Source organism: Suncus etruscus, chromosome 11, assembly GCF_024139225.1.
Source record: "Suncus etruscus isolate mSunEtr1 chromosome 11, mSunEtr1.pri.cur, whole genome shotgun sequence".
NCBI classification, from domain to species: Eukaryota; Metazoa; Chordata; class Mammalia; order Eulipotyphla; family Soricidae; genus Suncus; species Suncus etruscus.
In genome coordinates, this window is record NC_064858.1 from 79,070,270 (window position 1) to 79,085,079 (window position 14,810).

At 43.6% G+C, this 14,810-nt stretch overlaps 1 protein-coding gene across 1 annotated transcript; it reads right to left on the minus strand.

The window, feature by feature from the left end:
* Nucleotides 1–6,185: 6,185 nt before the first annotated feature.
* On the minus strand, nucleotides 6,186–12,739 carry KRT2 (keratin 2). Its single transcript, XM_049783394.1, has 9 exons — nucleotides 12,143–12,739; nucleotides 10,757–10,971; nucleotides 10,322–10,382; nucleotides 9,420–9,515; nucleotides 8,730–8,894; nucleotides 8,293–8,418; nucleotides 7,429–7,649; nucleotides 6,682–6,716; nucleotides 6,186–6,598 (listed from the first exon to the last, which is right to left on the minus strand). Exons 1-9 carry the CDS (start codon nucleotides 12,737–12,739, stop codon nucleotides 6,186–6,188), a joined length of 1,929 nt encoding a protein of 642 aa, XP_049639351.1.
* Nucleotides 12,740–14,810: the final 2,071 nt, after the last annotated feature.

Sequence of the window (14,810 nt, forward strand, 5' to 3'; positions counted from 1 at the left end):
TTACAATTTTAGAAATGTAGAATTTAGATTTTTTTTAGATTTCTTTTTTTTTATTTAAACACTTTGATTACAAAAATGATTGTGGTTGGGTTTCAGTCATGTAATGCTGAGTGAAATAAGTCAGAGGGAGAGAGATAGAAGCAGAATAGTCTCACTCACCTGTGCATTTTAAGAAAAATAAGACATTTTTGCAACAATCCTCAGAGACAAAGAGAGGAGGTCTGGAACTTCCAGCTCACTTCATGAAGCTCACCACAAAGAGTGGTGAGTGCAGTTATAGAAATAACTACACTGAGAACTATCATAACCATGTGAATGAATGAGGGAAATGGAAAGCCTGTCTAGAGTACCGGCGGGGGTGGGGTGGAGGGAAATTTGGGACATTGGTGGTGGGAATGTTGCACTGGTGAAGGGGGTGTTCTTTACATGAGACATCATTCTTAATGAAAAGGGGGAAAGAGGTAGCTGCAATGTGTCCCGAAGCCTAGTTCTCTCACCCAGCCCATCCCTAGGCCCCTTGGAGCACATTGTGCTGGAACTCCTAGAGTGAAATCCCTGTAATCCCACCTCAGGTGGCTTCAGGTTTCTTCAACTATGCACAGATACTTGTGATGTTCCTCATACACTGCAACAATAATATATTTAGAATATATTAAGGGGGCTCCTAGCCTGTGAGCTGGAAGGTAACTCTTCCTCATTGGTCTAAAGGTTAGGTGTAACCCATTAATAAGTATAGCCCTTAAACCAAGGTTTGACTCCTGGATTCACCATCGCCTCCAATTGTGTTTGTCCCCATAAATGCATCACAAATTGTCTTTGGGGCCTCAAGTCCTTTGGGATGCCATAAAGATACCCAACTCAGTCTCTTTGATGCTCATCTGTGTTTCGTGAAACTCCCTCACAGCAATATATCTCTACATGTGCACATATCTCTACATGTGTATGTATATATACATACATTAGTTTTGTATTATAAAAGAAACTCATGCTCCTTGCAAAAACCCAATTGGGCACAGAAGAGTCAAATTTGTTTTTATTCATAGAAAACACAATTAAGTTCAAATAAAATCCCTAGGAATCTGGAAAATAGCTATGATAACTAATAAATTTAGCAAGTTCACAAATAAATTCATTTTATTTTAATTTCTATTTGGTAGAAACAAATGGCAAGTTGAACATCTAGAATAACATAAAAATAAAAATATTTAGAGGTGAATTAATATATATAATATTTAGACACTGAAACTATGGGAAGGAAGGAAAGAAGGAAGGAAGGAAGGAAGGAAGGAAGGAAGGAAGGAAGGAAGGAAGGAAGGAAGGAAGGAAGGAAGGAAGGAAGGAAGGAAGGAAGGAAGGGAGGAAGGAAGGGAAGAAGGGAGGAAGGGAGGGAGGGAGGGAGGGAGGGAGGGAAGGAAGGAGGGAGGGAGGGAGGGAAAGAGGGAGGGAGGGAAGGAGGGAGGGAGGGAAGGAGGGAGGGAGGGAAGGAGGGAGGGTGGGAGGGAGGGAGGGAGGGAGGGAGGGAGGGAGGGAGGGAGGGAGGGAGGGAGGGAGGGAGGGAGGGAGGAAAGACAGAAGGGAATTCTTCAAGGATAGAAGAGGGGATCACAGAACAGAAAATGTAGGTGCCCATGGAAACTGGCATGGGAGGATGATAAATTCTTCCCTAGAATCTTCAGGGGAATCAGTCCTACTGACACCTTGAGTCAGCCCTGGTATCGCTTGGCTGTTTGTTTTAGACACTTGAATAGGCTATAGTTATATCTCTCTAGCTTTAATTCACATTTTCCTAGTGACTAATGATGTTGATCATCTTTTTAATGTTATTATTTACTAGCTCATCTCTGATGAGGTGTCTCTTCAAATCTTATGTCTGTTTTTATTGATTTGTTTTTTTCTTTTAATGAGTTTTGATAATTCTAGCCATAAATTCTTTATCAAATAGGTTTATTGAGCTATGTCCTCACAGGCTATGATGTATTATTCCCTTTATAGTGTCCTTCACAGAGGAGTTTTTTTATTGAATTTTATTTGAAGCATTGTGATTTAAAATAGCATTAATGACAGGATTTTATGTAAACAATAGTGCTCCAAACCCACATCCTCCACCACACTCTTTACCTGAATGTCTGCTTCCCTCCACTATTGTCTCAGTGTGTCCTCCTAAGTCCATACACCCAACCACACAGCTTGATAAAGCTCAATTTTGTAGGGAGGTTTTAATTTTGAATGAGGTTTAATATTTTCTATAGCTTTGGGGCCATACTCAGTTGCGGTAAGGACTTAGTCCAGACTCTACTCAGTTATCATTCCCAGCCATGCTTGGGAGAACCAAATGTGGTGCCAAGCTTTAAACCAGGGTCAGTTACATGGTGCCAGGGATTGAACCAGGGCCAGTTCTGTACTATTTTTCCACCCCTATGAAATTTAATTTTTCGTTCCTTTTTCTAATTATTTCAGTGTTATATCTAAGAAATCTTTAATTAACCCAAACTCAGAATGACTTTCTCTATTAGTTTTTCATATGCCCAAGGAAAAATTAAATTACATTATATGGAAATAGGGTCATTTTTATTAATTAATTCAAATATGTACTTTTTAATAGTGTATTTATTACTCTCTATTTTGGTACTTTGGTCTATACTCTGTAATAAGCTCCAAGTTGTCTTAATTACTTGATCATTATAATAAATCATAAAATCAGATAGTCGTCAATTTCCTTTTTTAAGATTTTTTTTTTAGCCATATACTTTGTATGTTAGTAAAATTGTGAATATTATTCTCAATGTTACAGAAAACCTTGATGCTATTTTTGAGAAGGATTTCATCAAGCATGTACATTAATTTGGGAAGAATAGACATCTTAACAATTTGAGTCTTTCAATCTATGAATGTGATCTGTTTCTACATCTACTTAGCTCTTCTCTAATCCATTTCATCAACTCTTTTTTATATTTGAGCTACAAATATGTATAAATTTGTTTGCATTATGTCTATTCTAAGTATATTATGTTTTGGGGGGTGCTATTTTAAATGATACAATTTTCTTAATTTCAACCTAATTGTTTTCTGCTGATTTGTATAAATAACCATAACCTAATTAAACTTAGGTATTAGTTCTAGAAGCTAATATATTTGAGGGGGGTTTCTATTAAAAATCACCTTACATCTGAATAAAGTCAGTTTTATTTCTTCTACTCTCTATATTTTTATTTATTTTTTTCACATTTTGTACTGTTTATGAATTGCATTATGAGGTTGAAAGTAATGACAGCAGGTATTCTTACCTCTCCACTACCTTAACAGAAAGAAGTTGAGGCTCTCACTGTTAAGTTTGCTTGATATAGGTCATTGTAGATGAAATTTTCAGGTCAAGAAAGGTCCTTCAGTACTAATTTGTTGAGTATTTTCTAATTATAAATTGATGTTGAATTTTTCCCCAATGTGATATTTATCTATTGAGATGATATCTTTTACTTCCACTTCGATATGAAGACTGCATAGATTTTATAAAATGTTAAGAAATTACTAGTTATGTTTCCTTTCTTCTTTACCCATTGTCTCTAGCTTTGGAGCTTTTAAAATACCACTCAAGATATTAGAAGCAGTGGTCAGAGAGATAGCATGGAGGCAAGGCATTTGCCTTGCATGCAGAAGAATGATGGTTCGAATCCCAGCATCCAATATAGTTCCCCGAGCCTGACAGGAGCGATTTCTGAGTGTAGAGCCAGGACTAAGCCCTGAGCAGTGTCAGGTGTGACCCCAAAATTAAAAACAAACAATAAACGGTATTAGAAGTAGAAATGCAGCTGACAACTACTCTGGTTAGAAGATTTGCAGAAGACTATCACCTGACTGAACTCCATAGACACCTGGGATAATTATCCAGATATATGAACAACATGGAGGATAACTTTCCAGATTGGATTTACCTGAACAATATTTATTATATGATATATTTATTATTGTTTTTTAAAAAACATAAAAAAGAAAATGTTGATATGTTTAATGTATCTTTGGGGGGTTATAGTGAGCTCTTGTAACAGTAATTGGACTGGGACACACCCCCTGGACATGCCCCTTAGACACACAGCCCCTGTAACTGACATCTGTTCAGGTATTTAAGGAAAAAACTGTCATTTGGCTTGGGTTTGGGGATAGCAGGGGGAACAGAAGGGGCAAGGTAGAGCATCTGCAAGATGCTGCTTGCTCTGCCTTTACCTCCCCCCACTTCCTGCTCGGGTTGCAGTTGAGAGTCACTATATTTGGTCCCTGGGTGGGCCCTGGCATTTAATCTTTTGCTTTTCTTATAATGTTTTGTTTTGGTATAAAAGTAGTGCTGCCTCTCTTAAAACAAGATCAAAAGATTTTTTTCTTATAGAATCATAATTATTTCTATGGAGGAGGCACACTTGGATCATGAATTACTCCTACCTCTGAACTCAGGAATCATTCCTGTAAGCTTAGAAGATCATATAGGACACCAGGAATGAATCCAGGTTGGCTGCATTCAAGGCATGCACCATATGCATTGTACTAGCACTCCAACCCTAAATCATAATCATTTCTGAGTTAATCTTGCACATTTTTCAGAACCTGGAAAATGCTCGCCCTGTCTACTCCCTACTGATTGAGGTATGGGCTGCTCTGAGAATGGTTAGCCTCATGGATTGACATTCTGACACCTGCATTGTCTGGCTCATGAAATTTTCTCCTTTCCATGAAGACCTTCCCCTGCTTTTCTCAATGCAATTTCTGCAACCTCTAGCAATGAAAAAAGGCTCACAAACTCTTAGAATTTAAAGACTTCACAGGACTCATGAAGAATTTGAAGTGAGTGTTAGAATGAGTTAGAAAGGAACATTTTCTGAGGTATTTGAAGCCATCTCTTCTGTGTCTAAATATCACCCACATGAACTGACCCAACTGAAACTACTAAATCTCTTTGGCCAATTTTGGTCCATTAAATAGCCTAATGCTAGCCTTAAGGGCCCAACCATTCTAGTGCTCCCAGATATCCAGTGACAGGTACAGACTTTTGTATGGAAGGGGCTGAAATCATTTTTATTTGACTAAAAAAGTCTTCCCTAAGGCAGGCTCCTAAAGGTGTTGCAGGGCAGAGAAGAGACGGGGGCCTTTAGTCATGTTGGGGGACTTCTCTGGAGGGAAGGTGCTGGAAAATTTCTCTGGAAAACAGTTGGCACTTACTTGGGAGACTATGTTGTAGTCCTCTGAGGACTTTCTGAGACCCACTCCTTCAACTTGGAGAATGTCTCCCAATGAGCCAAGGAAAACAATTTCTGGGCCCGGCTAGGGAAAGTCTGCCTTGGAAGTTCAGGTGCCAGTATACAGCCTGGATGTGGCTTGGGAACTCTATCAATTTACTCAGAGAAAATCCATTCTCTGGCTAGAGACTTCTTATAAAGGTTGGAGCTGGGGAGTCATCAGTTTGTGGGGAAATGTTTCTTCAAAAGAGTTTTCAAACATCTTTTCCTTTACCCCTGGGCTTGTACAGTCCCAGGATCTGGCAAATACCTTCTGCCAACTTCACATCCATCCCCTGACTATTGGCCTCTCAACCATCTAAGACCTGTGCTTAAAGATCTCCAGAAGGAAACAACTTTAACCTTGATTTCTTCAAGCTGCTTTGCTTCAGGGAAGCATGCAGTTCCTATTGAGAGCCTCTCTTTAATCATTTCCAAATCTCCCCATTTTCTGGTACTCTTAAGTTAGACCATAATGAATAAAAGTTCCCAGTTACCCACTTCTGCCAAAACGTATGATTAAACACATATCACATGTTATAGGTTGCAAATGAAGTTTATTGTACAGATACCAAGACCACAACACTCAAGATAGAGAGCCAGCAAGGTAGGATATGTACAAAGAAAACACATTCCCTGGGAAAGACATAAACTTTGAGATGAGATCCTCGACAGAGCTCCCATTGGGGAAAAGACCACCAAAGGAACAATTTGAGGAGGGGCTGGCAGTGTGGGGGTGTGTGGTCAAAAGTAGACCCAGGGAGCATACAGGGGTTGTAACTGGCTCTAACTAAATGGTTTGGAGCAAAACCATCTGTAGGCATCCCTTTCCCCAAAATGTCAACAGAGGTGGGTGACAGGGTTTGAAGTATAGAGATAGGTCTCTCCATGCCAGAAAGGGAGAGTTAAGGGGGTATTCCATCTTTATCTGAAGGAGAAGGTCACGCTAGAGCTATAGGCTTCAGAGCCAGATTTTACTGAGCTAGAACCTCCCTTTCCAGAGCCTCCTCTAGAACTTCCTCCTGAGCCATAGCCCCCTCCAGAACCTCCTCTAGAGCCACCTCCAGAGCCTCCAGAGTATCCTCCTCCAGAGCCAGAGCCTCCCCTGGAGCCACCGCCAGAGCCAGAGCCGCCTCTAGAGCCACTGCCTGAGCCATAGCCTCCTCCAGAGCTGGAGCCATAGCTTCCTCCACCACCACCTCTGGAGCCGGACCCTCTGCTGCTGCCAGAGCTGAAACCTCCGCCACCGCCTCCAGAACCGCCTCTACCTCCGGAACCATGGCTGCCAAAGCCGGACTGGGACGCCACGCTTGAAGACACAGTGCTGCTTGTCACAGCTGGGGAGAGAGATGGTGTTGTAGTCAAGTGTTCACAGCCTTAACAGCCCTCCAGCAGGGACAGGACACACCCCACAACTTACATATGCTCACGTTGTTGCCTAGATCTCCAGACATCCTGCAGGGGGAGAGAGAGAGAGATCCTTGAATGCCAAAGGAACCACACTCAACCCCCCTCCAGCCTTCCCAGCACCCTCTTAACTTTGCCTCACTGCTTCAGTTCCACTCTTTCCTGATTTCTTTTGCAAGCTGAGGGTGAGAGCCAGGACAGCATAGACCTTTGCGCTACTACTTACTGTTGCCCTTCAGCCAGACAAGATCACCCCAGATAACACCTCACACTAACCAAGATCTCAGACCCCAGGAGATGCGTTTTCCATAAAGAAGATGAGTAAATGGTTCTGTTTGTAGCTCCAGAAACCTGCAAAGGCTTGGCCTGGCATCTGTCCTCTGTAAGCTTGTCTCTACCGGGCAGCACGTTCCACACCACAGTTCCCTATTCTGGAGCATCAGCCCACAGACCTGTGTCTCAGGCCATCTAGGACTGACCTATTTTTCACAGCATTTGTAATTTCAGTCCAAGGTAATGGAATACAATTTGTCATGATAGCCACTATGTTAGTTACTTCAATAAGATCCATGAGAGCACCATAAGCTCTCCTGCACCCCATAAGCTCTCCTGCATCTCTTCCTAGGCAGTATCAAGCATCAACCTCAGCTCTCAACCACTGGGCTCTGCCTAGCCCTCCTTGCCATGCCTCCTCCTTTTACTCTGGTTCTAGGATTGTGGACAAGTAGTCAGTTGCCTTTTGCCCACCACACCCCCTCACCTGCACTCCTCGCCCTCCAGCAGTTTGCGATAGGTGGCAATCTCCATGTCCAGGCACAACTTGGTGCTCATGAGCTCCTGGTAGTCACGTAGCAGCCGGGCCAGATTCTCTCTGGCTTGCTGCATGGCACCCTCCAGATCTGTGAGCTTGTTCTTGGCATCTTTGATGGCGTGTTCTCCCTTCTGCTCAGCTTCAGCGATGGAGTCCTGCACACCCTTGCACTACAAGATAAAAGACTAGTTTTCTGCTTGAACGAAAAGAGTTCTGCCTGGCAGAGGAGCAGAAGGAGCAGGAAGCCAGAATCACTAGCCTTGGCAATGTGCCCCGACCATCCTCCAGAATTAATAAGTCACAAATAACTGGGCTAAGGCTTGCTGCTGCCCCTGAGGCATCCTCTTTCAAGTCATCTTTCACTGGATCTGTAAAGAATTGCCTGAGTGGCCTCTCATTCTCTTACTGAAGGCTCAGAGTCACAATCCCATCACTACTTCACTAACTGCTGCTGCTTGTCATCCTTTGTAGGGGAGTGTGTAACCGAAGTCCCGTTCCTGCCCCTCCATCATCTGCTGGCTGGTACTTAAAGCCAAATGAGGCACTAAAGCAGCAAATCTGTGGCAAGTCTAATGCCCTCTCGCTTTGATAACTGTTCTTTCCTTTTGCCCACGGAAACCAATAGAAAGTGAGACATTTTCAAAATCAGGGCAGAATTTACATTTTGTGAAGTGAAAGCAAGAATCTCAATTCAAATTTTTCTGTGTGACCACTCTCAGATCCACTCATGCACACACATCCCTGCATACTTTCCCATGACAAACATATCCTACCAGCCAGGGGCTTGCACCAGTTTTTAGAGCCACATCCTACCTGCTTCTTCACATGGGCAATTTCCCCTTGCAGTCTCTGGATCATGCGGTTCAGTTCACTGATTTCCATCTTGATCTCTTTCAGGCTGTCTCCGTGTTTCACCGCTGTCACCTGCAACTCTTCATACTATGTAGGTAGGAGGAGGACAATGACTGTTAAGGGGCAGCCCAGCAGCAGCCAAGGAGAGTCTCCTCCCAGAGGAGACTATATACCATATAGATGGTCTAAAAAGGTAGGAGAACCATCTAACAACCCAAAAAAACATCGTGCATTTCTTGTTGAGCACATGTGAGATCCCATGAGCATTCCTCCTTGGGAATGATATCCAAATTCTGCTACACAAAAGCATGAATCATCTCACTCTGTGACTAGAGATCCACCCAGCATGTTGTTGGAAGGAGATGGACCTCCTACTCTCCTGCAACACTAGTACTTGCCTTGCTGTGGTACAGTTCTTCAGTCTCCGTCTTGCTCCTCTGTGCAATCTCCTCATATTGGGCCTGAACCTCAGCGATGATGCTGTCCAGGTCCAGGTTGCGGTTGTTGTCCATGGACAGGATGACATTGGTATCCGTGACACACTGTTGCATCTGGGACAACTCCTGCAACACACAGGCTTGCTGTGGCTTCTCTACACACGATCCAAGATCGTGGGACCATATTTGGCCTCATGCCAGAGAAAACTGACTCCTAGATCAAGCCTGCCCTAGGAGAGACTAGAAGCCATTTAGCCACCATTCCTCATCCTCTGCTAAGATTTTCCTGAGAACCATTTGACAGGAGTCTGCCTAGTTTGAGAAGTGTCCCTGGAAAGAAGCCAATAGATGGCAAAGGCCTCACATTTGCTGTCTGTTTTAAAAGGTATGTATGTATAGGAATATGTCACTGGTCTCATAAATATATAGGACTCAGAGGTAGGGGCAGGGTGCTTCTCTTTGGAGAAGAGCCAGACCTTTGGGAATGGATTGAGGGGAAATTTTCCTGACATTTTCTGACCTAGAGTCTCAGAAATTGGAGTAATGGGAAGTTGAAGTGTCAAATCCATAAGGCTCACTCCCACCAGCTGGGATGACTGTCCTTGAAGGAATGGTGAGAAGCAAAGGTCCCTTCTGAAGCCCACTCCTTACCGTATCATAAAGAACCTTCAGGAACTCAAGCTCCTGGCGCAGCAGATCTACCCTGGACTGAAGTTCCACTTTATTCATGTAGGCATTGTCCACATCCTACAGGAAAGAGTAGGTGAAATTTCAATTCCCTGGACCCATCTTGTACAGTTCCATGGCTGGGTCACACCTTCTCTCTATGATCCCCCTCTACTCTGTCCCTATCACATGCTCTCCTAGATCCCAGGCATTTTATGTGTGCCATGTTTCCTGAAGAGCCTCCTTTAGTTTGGAGTTTCTTTGGTATCTCTGATGGGAGTTCTGTGCCCATGGTCACCAAAGTCACACACACTCCCCCACACCATCATAACTGTGGGTATGATAGCACCAAGCCTTATCTATGTGTCTCTGCCTGCTTGAGAAGCATCACGAGTATTATAAATCTCATTCTCCCAACTTACTGGCCATACCAGCTTTACTGAACCTGTCTGAATTTTATACCAAAGTGTCTGAAGGTATCAGGCTGAATGCCTGCTGCCTTGAACCTTTGTCAGTCAACTACTTCAAGCCAGCATCCAAAGGGAAGTTCTGATCTTTGCTCAGCTCTTGAAAGAATTAAGTATTTTCTGTGCTTGCACCTTTTATGCCTAATAAGTCTTTAGGAGGTTTCTTTTTTTTTTCCCCTCTCCCACTGCCCCCTGCTCACTTTAGGAGATTTCTGATAGGAAATGCTCTAGCAAATTTGGACATCATCTCTGGAAGCTTAAACTAGAGCAAGTGAGTCTCCTGAGAGAATTGCCATGGACCTAGCCTGTCTCTGGCAACTGCTGTTTTCACTCAGAATTGTCTCCCAGTCTGTCCTTTTGGGAAACATGAGCCTGAGCAAATCCCTATTCATAGTCCATTCATGACATTCTATTGCTCACCTTTTTGAGAGTCACAAAGTCATTCTCAGAGCATGTGCGCTTATTGATTTCATCCTCATACCTGTTGAAATCCAAACATACAACTGTCAAATCATTCTCGGAGTGAACTTTCTTCTTGTCCTCTTCTTTCCAGATTCACCTAAAAGATTCTATTATCTGGGAATATTAAATGCTCTGTAAATGTAGAAAATCTATAATATTGAATCTATAATCTCCCAAGTATGCATGCCTTTCATTAAGTAAATTCTCAAACAGGTAGAAAACATGTTATCAAAAGCCCTAAACATCTCCACCAGAAACAATAAGAGGCAAACATTCCTCCCCTTCATAACCCTGAATGCAAATGAAAGACAAGTGAAGAATGGAAGATTATTCTCTGGGGGATGGTCAGAGGGGTCAAATGAGTATCATCACTTTATGTCTACTGTCACCTACTTTTTCTTAAACTCTTCCACAAGATCCTGCATGTTGCTCAACTCTGAATCTTGTGATGTTCTCTCTGCATTGAGCGAATCGAAATGTTTCTTCAGTTGGGCAATGTAGGCCTGGAAGACGGGGCTCAAGTCGGTGGTGCGGGTGCTGACATTCAGCTGCTGCAGCAGCTCCCATTTGGTCTGCAGCACTTGGTTCTGCTGTTCCAGGAAGCGTACCTGCCATGGCCAGGGAGAGAACCATGAGCTCTGGGTTGCCTCCCTCCTCGACACCCCTCACTCATAGAGACAGTTCAGCTTGGCTTTCTGGTTGCCTTTTTTTTTTTTTTTGTGGTTTTTGGGTCACACCCGGCAGTGCTCAGGGGTTATTCCTGGCTCCAGGCTCAGAAATTGCTCCTGGCAGGCACGGGGGACCATATGGGACGCCGGGATTCGAACCGATGACCTCCTGCATGAAAGGCAAACGCTTTACCCCCATGCTATCTCTCCGGCCCCTCTGGTTGCCTTTTTTATTTTCGCTAAAGACTAGACATGCGGAGCTGCTCAGCTCTCTGCTTCCTCTCCCGAGAAGCTCTCTAGCCTCCAATATCTCTGCTGGCACTTCCACACACAACCTCCTTCCTATGTCACCACCCACTGTTTCATTTGCAGCTGCTTCCAAGACTCCAGGCCATTTCTCTACCCCTCCTAGTTGAATTCCAAGAAAAGGATTGATAAATCCTGGGGAAACCAAAAGTAGGCTCCATAGCTGGGCTTGTAAAAACACTGAGTGTGAGCGCCCTAAAGGGCAGGGCTACTCCACCTGGGTTTTAAGAGCCTTGTAAATTCCTTAACTGAGCTCTTCAGCCTTGAAGAAGAGAAAACTGGATAACCCTCTAAAATAATCCCAATAAAGATTTTATGGGTCACAAAATTGAGATTGCTGATCTCGCAGGCAGAGGTTCCATCCAGCTACTATCCCTGAGCACACATTACAGGTTCTGCCTCCTGGAATTTAAAAGAGGAGCAGCTTCCAGGAAAGTAGCGATGCTCAAAATGAAGGTATCTTTGCAAAGCCTTCTATTGCCTATAGTCATATAGCCCATCACCTTTCCTTCTCTTTGGGCTAAAATAATAAAGCCAAAGGTATCTACATCCTCGCTTAGGGCAGACTGTTCTGAAAGAGGTAATCCACAAAGATAGCATCCTTTCGACTTCAAGATTGCCAGTTTCCTTGGCTTGTGTGACTACACAAAAACCTCCTGAAAGAAACACCTTTCTCTTTCTCTCTTTCTCTCTCTCCCCCTCTCTCTTTCCCCCCTCTCTCTCTCTTTCTCTCTCCCTCTCCTCAACTGCTTTTCAGCTAGCTCTGAGGCAGGACATCCCAAGAAGCCAATTTCTCGGGACTCACTTTGTCGATGAAGCAGGCAAATTTGTTGTTGAGAGCTTTGATCTGCTCCCGCTCCTGAGACTTCACATTCTGAATCTCTGGGTCAACTTTCACATCAAGTGGTTGCAGGAGGCTCTGGTTGACAGACACTTCATGGATACCTCCACCAGGGAATCCTCCAGGGCCAGCACCACCAGGACCTCCAAAGCCTCCAAAGCCACCGCCGCCTCCAAAGCGGCTTCCACCAAAGCCTCCTCCACCGAAACCTCCACCTCCGAAGCCGCTGCCACCGCCGAAGCTGCTGCCACCTCCGAAGCCACCTCCGAAGCCACCTCCTCTGCCACCAAATCCACCACAGGAGCTCATGCCACCTCCTCCAGCTACACTCATGGAGATGCTCTTGGAGCCTCCCAGGCCAACGACACTCCGACTGCCAAAGCCACCGCCACAGCCACCGCCACCACCGCCACCTCCATGGCGGCTCAAGCAGGAGAAGCTAGAGCCAGATCGCCGGCTTCCACCACCGATCACGGCAGAGCTGCTGCTGAAGCTCCGAGATCCACTTCCACCTCTACAACCACCGCTTCCTCTCGATTTATACGAGATTTGACAACTCATGATGCCTCTGCCTGGTTGAGGAAGGAGCACTGAAGTGAAGGTTCCTAAGAAGAGTTAAAGCTGGAGAGTCAACTCTGCTGCTGTTGGAGACTGTCAGGGTCCCTTTTTATATCCAGAGACTAGGTGTTGGTGTGTATGGGTGTGGGCCCACTTATACATGGGTTTGGTCTGCCTGGAAGCTACTCCTGCTGAGTGATTATCAAGCTAATAGCCATTAAAAATTTACTAATCAGCTCCATCCCAGAACTTGCTTCGATTGCAAACTTCTCCTGTTTATCTGGGCATCTGTCACACAACTTGATTTTTGTAAAATCATCAGAAGAGAATTTCAGGATGCAGGTTTCTCAATCTGAAAAAGGACCTTCTGCAGAATGCTGTTCCCTGCTCTAGATCAACCCAAGGGACGCCAGTGATCACTGAGCCTGTACAGGCTCGTCAGGTTAGCTGATGAAAGATCTGACAGTTTAGAGACTTGGGGAGCCCCTCAGTACCACTCTCAGAGTCTGCTTTACTTTTCCCTCCCTGCCAGGAAACATTTGCTGTGCATTCTGTGGCACAAATTGAAGTGGGGAAATGGGCATTCTCCTACAGAAAGAAGTTAGCCTGGAATACTCAAAAGAATTGTCATTCTTCAAAGTATCTTGGCTCTTCCTTCACACTCCAACCAGAAATACCCCAGGTATTCTTTCTTGTATCCAAAATTTCTCATAACCATCACTTATTCTATTATTTACTACATGAAAACACAGAAGGTGCAAAATTTAAGGCAAGTTTCTGAGTCTGTCTCACTCTGAACACACAACAAAGATTTGACATAGCTCCAAGCTCCAGGTTTATATAGATTTAATCTGCAGAAATCATGCATTACTGGTCTTTTGGCTGAACGATGCAAAAGTGGAAACTCAATGAATGTTACCAGAAATGGGTGAATATCAAAAGGTTCATTGACTCATCCACATTTGAGCTCAGTCAAGGCCTTTACTTTGCCAATGGGGCCAACAACCATGAAGGCACTATGGAACTCTGGAGTCACTGTTGGACCACCTACTAAATCTGTCTTATACAGTTGTTGTTCAGAGCTCTCTTCTTCCTCAAATCCCCTCCCTCTCCATAACAGCATTGAATTGATCATCAGAAGCTCATGTGTGAGTCCCACTGTAGCCAATAACTGGTTCTGTGATTCTAAGCTCCTTATTCTTAAGTATCCTAGGAAATCAACAGCAAAAGCATTACAGAATCCCTAGTAAAAATATTGAGTGTCAACCACTGTTTGAAGGGAAGCCAAATTTCTTCCTTTCTTTCTCATGTACTGTAACCATGTATTTCTCATAAGTTCCAGTATTACAGAACCAGAATTTCTCAGATTCAAGGAAAGGTGAAACATAAAATAAGGTGATAGGCATTTATTTTGATTTCTAGCCCCAATTTCATTACATTGGCTTCATTGACCTTGGATCGATCATAATTCTCTCTGAGCCACAGTTTTCTTCATCTATAAAAAGATGAACATATATATTACAAAAATTGAACAACATTCAAAAAAGACACATCTTTACTGACAGCATAAATATATTACACAGCCTTATTGACCTTCCTTTACACCATCTCCAAGTCTCCAATCCTGTATCTCAACTATGGAGCTGGATGCAAGTAAAGAAGAAGAACAGGGAGTTTAGCTGTGCAAAATGTCTGATTTTCAATGAAAGCATGCTGAAAGAAGCAAACTGCTGAAAAGAATGCTGAAAGAAGCATGTGTCGCCTTGGTTTTTCCCCAAACCTGGGTTATATAATCCTAATGCCAATAAATCAAAGCTAGAAACTTTGGAGAGAGCCTCAATACAAAGTCAAATATGTCATTATCTAAGGATATCTGAACAACGCCCTAATTGTCCATTACTGCACTGTGACTATGATGAGGTGAGGCCATGCCAGCCTGGGGAAAGGGGTAAGGAGAATCTAGGTCCCTCAAAGAAGTATAGGCAAGACATTTGGCATTTACAGAGTCCTGGTGAGTGCCCAAAGACTATCTGCATGCTTCTTCCTAGATGATACTAGATGATACTATGTTCAC